The 6,660-nt window shown below is 50.5% G+C and overlaps 1 protein-coding gene across 2 annotated transcripts in view; it reads right to left on the bottom strand.

Annotated features, from left to right (window-relative positions):
* LOC136627001 (probable cation-transporting ATPase 13A5) overlaps positions 1-6,660 on the bottom strand; it is a 130,175-nt gene that overhangs the window by 41,833 nt on the left and 81,682 nt on the right. For both annotated transcript variants that reach the window (XM_066601957.1, XM_066601964.1), the window contains exon 21: positions 1,504-1,583. In XM_066601957.1, coding sequence (XP_066458054.1) covers positions 1,504-1,583 — 80 coding nt within the window. The remainder of the gene's footprint in view (positions 1-1,503; positions 1,584-6,660) is intronic.

Here is a 6,660-nt window from a genome sequence, read left to right as displayed (position 1 = left end):
TTGGATCCTTTGCCATTGCTTTAATAGGGCTGCACTATATGTGAAAATTTTACAATCATGTGCGAGTAAAAAACGCGTCTGATGCTTCGGTTATATATGCATGATAAAAACGCTTGTCTGACAGAGCCCTAATAGGGGAAGAAGCACACAAAAAGGTATTTTTTTACATTTTTTTGACACTATTTTTTACCCATTTATGTCCCTATAGGAGACTTGTACTATAAACACCCATGATCGCTAATCATAAAAAAATTGCAGGACTTCTGTACTGCAATGCCTTATTGCTTGTAATAGCAATCTTAGGCAATGGCAAAGCAGGACGCCTGTATCCGGCGTCCTGTTGCCATGGCAACCCGTCAGCTCCCTGCGATTACATTGCGGGGGTCCGATGACGCCACAGAGGAAGCGCGCTCCCTCTGTGAGCCCTTTGCATGTCGTCATTAAAGATAAGCGAGCGTACTTGGTAAGGACAGATACTCGAGCGAGTATTATCCTTACCAAGTACCTGCCTGCTCGCAGAGATTCGGGTGCCTGCGGGGATGTGCGCTGTGTTGCGGGAGTGAGCAGGAGGGAGCGAGGGAGAGAGCGAGAGAGAGAGAGAGATCTCCCTCCCCTTCCACACCGCTCCCCGTCGGCACCCAAATCTTTGCGGGCGAGCAGGCAGGTACTCTGTAAGGACGATACTCGCTCGAGTATCTGTCCTTACCGAGTATGCTCGATCATCTCTAGTCGTGATCTACATAGATTCTGATATGTAAGGGGTTAATACCAGGGGTCGCTGTCCCGAAGCACCTCCGCTGTTGCAGCGGGAGACAGCCTATCGTTGACAGCCAGCTCCCGCTGCTGGATGGCGCTGGATCTCTTCTGATCTTACGCTATCCACAGGGCAGAAGTGAACGTCCTGTTGTGTGAAGTACCCTGCAGCCAGGATGTATAATTATGTCCTGTGGCGTTAACTGGGTCAAAGTCTCATAAAGATAACCAGTTCCACGTGTCCTTATGGATGAGGGATGTCTGGCTGCAGACCCAGTCACTTGTTGCATTACATGGTCAATCACTCCTTTGGGTGGCACATAATACTACTAATATACAACTGTGATAACAGACGATTGTCTGGGTTTCAGAAGCTGAACCTGCATCAATCAGGAGGTCAACCAGACAGAGCTTTGCTACAGATTTAGGGCTTATTCACACATCTGCTTTTGGCTTACAAAATACTGATGAAAAATACTGGAGTGGAACATATAAAGTATAATGGATAGATTTGTATTTCTTCCGTATTTTGGAGCCACTCTTGGTTTTGGCTTCCAAAATGCTGATGAAAAATACTGACGTGTGAATAAGCCCTTCAGTGAATGTTCTAGCTACACCCTTAATGTCAATCATCTATGGTATTCTATTTACCATCAATTATATGGTTTCTAAATATACTGTATGTTAGAAGGCACATTACTAGAAAATACAATCGTACATATAATAGTTAACATTATTGTAACAACTTACTCTATTTTCTGAAATTCCTCAATAAGACTAGATTTTTGTCCTGGGCTCATTCTAGCAAATATTGTTGCATTGAGAAGGATCTGTAAACAAATTAAGATTTGTTACACTTTATACTTCTAGAAAGTGTTGCTGTACTATCGTGTATCATAGGACGATTAAGTGGTTCGCATGCATAGAACCTCAGATGCATCTGCTATGCTTTTCCTTCTCATACAAATTACCATACAAGGACCAAAGGCTTGAGAAAGGGGTCCTGACCACCCCGAAACGCATTTCCTGCGTACTTAAAGGAGATGTCTCGAGGAAGCAGTGAATTTTTTTTTTTGCCCAGTCCCCCTAATTAAGCAAACATTACTAATTACCCCTGTAAATGACTTTTCTAGCTGGTTTGTACTTACCGTTCCAGCGTTTCAGCAACTTATAAAAATTTTCCCAAGATGGCCGCCGGCTCTTTTCCCTTCGCTCGCTGCAGCCCGACGTGCGCGCTCCCGAGACGCTACCAGCTGTGTCTCCATGGCAACCAGACGCCCCGCAGCCGCCGACCGGACCCCTGGAGTGAACACTGCTGACCAGTCACCCACCACCAGGCAGAAGGTAACCGGCGCAGCGTCCCCCCCCCCCCCATCACAGCGGCAGCCCCCCCGGCCCAGCGACAGCCCCCCCCACCGGCCCAGCGCTAGTACCCCCGGCCCAGCGACAGCCCCCCCCCGGCCCAGCGACAGCCCCCCCCCGGCCCAGCGACAGCCCCCCCCCCGGCCCAGCGCTAGTTCCCCCGGCCCAGCGACAGCCCCCCCCCCGGCCCAGCGCTAGTTCCCCCGGCCCAGCGACAGCCCCCCCCCGGCCCAGCGCTAGTTCCCCCGGCCTAGCGACAGCCCCCCCCCCCCCGGCCCAGCGACAGCCCCCCCCCGACCCAGCGACAGCCCCCCCCCGGCCCAGCGCTAGTTCCCCTGGCCTAGCGACAGCCCCCCCCATCGCAGCGACAGCCCCCCCCCGGCCCAGCGCTAGTTCCCCCGGCCTAGCGACAGCCCCCCCCCCCTGGCCTAGCGACAGCCCCCCCCCCCCCCGGCCTAGCGACAGCCCCCCCCCCCCGGCCTAGCGACAGCCCCCCCCCCTGGCCTAGCGATAGTTCCCCGCCCCCCCCCGGCCTAGCGACAGCCCCCCCCATCGCAGCGACAGCCCCCCCCGGCCCAGCGCTAGTTCCCCTGGCCCAGCGACAGCCCCCCCCCCGGCCCAGCGACAGTTCCCCCGGCCTAGCGACAGCCCCCCCCGGCCCAGCGCTAGTTCCCCCGGCCTAGCGACAGCCCCCCCCCATCGCAGCGACAGCCCCCCCCCGGCCCAGCGCTAGTTCCCCCGGCCTAGCGACAGCCCCCCCCCCCCCGGCCTAGCGACAGCCCCCCCCTGGCCTAGCGACAGCCCCCCCCCTGGCCTAGCGACAGCCCCCCCCCGGCCTAGCGACAGTTCCCCGCCCCCCCCGGCCTAGCGACAGTTCCCCCGGCCCAGCGCTAGTTCCCCCGGCCCAGCGACAGCCCCCCCCCCCCCCGGCCTAGCGACAGTTCCCCCGGCCCAGCGCTAGTTCCCCCGGCCCAGCGACAGTTCCCCCCCCCCCCCCCCGGCCCAGCGACAGTTCCCCCCCCCCCGGCCTAGCGACAGTTCCCCCCCCCCCCCCGGCCCAGCGACAGTTCCCCCCCCCCCCCCCCCCGGCCCAGCGACAGTTCCCCCCCCCCCCCCGGCCCAGCGACAGCCCCCCCGGCCTAGCGCTAGTTCCCCCGTCGTAGCGACAGCCCCCCCCCCCCCGTCACAGCGACAGCCCCCCCCCCGGCCCAGCGCTAGTTCCCCCGGCCTAGCGCTAGTTCCCCCGGCCTAGCGACAGCCCCCCCGGCCTAGCGACAGCCCCCCCCCGGCCCAGCGCTAGTTCCCCCGGCCTAGCAACAGCCCCCCCGGCGCAGCGGCAGCCCCCCCGGCCCATCACTTACCAGGACGGCAGGACAGCTGGGCGGCTTCTCCGGACAGCTGGGCGGCTCTGCACCTTCCTCTAACAGAGGATGGTACAGAATGGCCGCTCCAGCGCGCTCCCGAGCAGTGACCGCTCATCTGCGCATGCGCAGAAGAGCTGTAGCGGGGAGCACACTGAAGCGGCTCGTGCTGAAAGGAGAGGACCGGATTTGCGCAAGCGCGTCTAAAAAAGCAAGCTGCCAGCGAATTTAGACGGAACCATGGAGACGAGGACGCCAGCAACGGAGCAGGTAAGTGGAATAACTTCTGTATGGCTCATATTTAATGCACGATGTACATTACAAAGTGCATTAATATGGCCATACAGAAGTATATAACCCCACTTGATTTCGCGAGACAACCCCTTTAAGTGTATATGTGATACTTGATAGTATCATTAATAAAAGACTTGGATGAAGAACTTCTACTCATCACATTCCTAACTTGCGTCTTGATGCCTTGGATTTGGGAGGGGAGTTTGGTGTTAATCAAACCCCCCCAGTGAAGTATGTTATTATATATTTTTCCTCTTCTATATACGTAGCGCAAGGATTTATTTTGGAGGCTCACTGTTGTGACCATTGCATCACTATTCTAATTAATAAGACACGTGGATGATACTTGCAAGGAATCAGACAGTTGACTCAGCACTGTCTCACCAGCAGCAACATGAGTCAGGTCAGACAGTAAAGTGAGCCTGGGTATCCATTTAAAGCTCCACAGAAAGTATAGGTTTCATTTTTCTTTTTTTTTTTTTAATTAGATATTTTTTATTGAACATTTCCAACTTTTCTTTTACATATTTCAAATATATTATCAGTTATCATTGTACATAATGGTTTCCCTCCTCCCTCCCTCCCTCCCTCCCTCCCATGGTCTCTCTCTTAACAATTGGTCCAGTATATATGAGTAGCTTCGGATTAGTAAGTTCCATCTCGTGTTCTGGTTATGTTATAAACAAAGAGGGTTTTAAACGATAAATGTCCATTATAGTTCCATTGTTTTCTTTTCTCTCGTCGTCCAGATACAAATGCAGATTGTTCCTGCTCGGCCCAGAGGGAGGTGAACAAATGCCACCATCAGTTATTTGATCTCTCTCTCTCTCTCTCTCTCTCTCTCTCTATTCCGTCTCACATATTTCCGTGTACCATATGTCAACAAAGATTTATTATTATTATTATTATTATTATAATCCCTGTTCTGTTTATCTGTTTCCTCTATTTCAATAAACCATTTTTTTCCCCCTCCCACACTCATCTTTTGTGTTTTTTTCATTAATTTATTTATGGTCCTTTTATTTATTTACTTCCCCTTCCCTTCCGGGTTGAATGTCATAGTTACAGATGCTGAACCGCACAGCATTCCATATCTCTCTCTGCCCATGCACTTCCTATCCCACTATCTGTCCTAGATTTGCTCTGGTTTGAGCCTGTATCTATCTAAGCCATATATCGTAATATTTTTGGCTATTTTTGCGTTTAACATATATGTTTTTTTCCCATGGAAGAATTTGGGCAACTTTATTTTTAAATTCACATATTGTGGGAGGGTCTTCATCCAGCCAGTGCTGCGCAATCGTTATTCTTGCCATATATAGCAGTCTGGCTACCGCTAGCTTTTCGCTTTCATCTAATGCTAAGTCGTGGATGTAGCCCAGAATGCACACAAACGGTGTGAGATCCAAAGTTATTCCGAATGCTGTATTAATTATTTCGCATATTTCGGTCCAATATCTATGTAGCTTTGGGCATCGCCACATCATATGGATTAGGTCTGCCGTGTGGGTCTTGCATCTTGCGCACATAGGTGAAGTTCTTATTCCTATATTATGTAGGAAGGCTGGGGTCCGGTATACTCTATGTATCAAGTATATCTGAGACAGCCTGTGCGACTCATTCAGAGACAAACTAGGTATCATTTGTAGTATTTCCTCCTAGTGCGACTCCTCAATAGGGCCAATTTCCTCTTCCCATTTTACCTTGGACCGAACTGGGTTGCGTGTATTCACTGTGTCCTGCACATGACAGTATAGTTGCGTGATTTTCCCAGCCGTAGTGTATGCGGTTCCGATTATATTAGCCACTATATTTGTTGTTACCGTTTTTTCCGTCGTGGCCACCTCTGCCCGGAAGGCGTGTCTTAACCGCAGGTATTTATAAAATTCCTTATTTCATAGATCATAGTCTTGTCTTAATTGCTCGAAGGTTCTCATCCCCTCTCCATCTAATATTTGTGTCATTCTTAGGGTGCCTACCCACTTGATTTTTTTTCCTGTGATGTTTTGCGTTTTTTCTCAAGAGCAATTAGTATAGAATGTGTTCTTGTCCATCTGGGGGGTTTTTTCCGCTTCGTGGGGTTTTTTCACATAGGAACTGTCAGTTGCATATGTCTCCTTATTTTTCTCTTAATGCACCCATGATTGTCAATGGAGGGCTGCAAAAAAACGCGCAAAAAATGCCGCAAAAAACACGTGAAAACGCAGTGTTTGTCACACGCGAAAATCGGCAACGCAAGTGGGTAGGCGCCCTTATAATTCCTTCATCTTCCCATCCCTGGAAATCCTGCAATTTATACATTTCTGGGAAACGTGGATTGTTCTAGGTTTCATTTTTCTAGTCAAGATCATAACATTTAGTTTACCTTCACACATGGTGAATCTGCTGCGGGTTTTCTGCAGTAAAAATCCCAATAAATGCAAATACAGTAAAAACCACAGTGGCTAATTCCGCACCATTTAGGTGCACATTTGGTCATAGTTTTTGTAGCATATGTTGAAATCCGCAGCATTAATGAATGAACGGCGGATCTATTGTGGAAAATTTCCACTCCTTGTGCAGCAAATTTTAGAAATCTCCTCGACATGGCTTGTACTGTAAATATTCTGGAATTACCGCAGTAAAATTTGCTGCAGAAATTCTGCAGCTTTTACCCGTGTGTGAAGCTACCCTTAAACTGAGCTCTGTGGACTACAAGACACCTTATAGGACTTGAACAGATTGTCACATGCACCGATATGTTTGCTGCTACGGAGCGTGTTAACGCATAAACTGTGTTTTTACTACTAAAACTCTGTGGTATTCTCTGCCAGTTTGAAAAAAAAGGGAAGTCCTACCTTTTCTCGCACATAGTGAAAATGAAACCATTGAAAATCAATGGTTTTGTTTT

This window comes from Eleutherodactylus coqui, chromosome 1 (assembly GCF_035609145.1).
Source record: "Eleutherodactylus coqui strain aEleCoq1 chromosome 1, aEleCoq1.hap1, whole genome shotgun sequence".
NCBI lineage: Eukaryota > Metazoa > Chordata > Amphibia > Anura > Eleutherodactylidae > Eleutherodactylus > Eleutherodactylus coqui.
The sequence above is the reverse complement of the archived record's forward strand: the minus strand, read 5'-3'. Positions and strand labels throughout refer to the sequence as shown.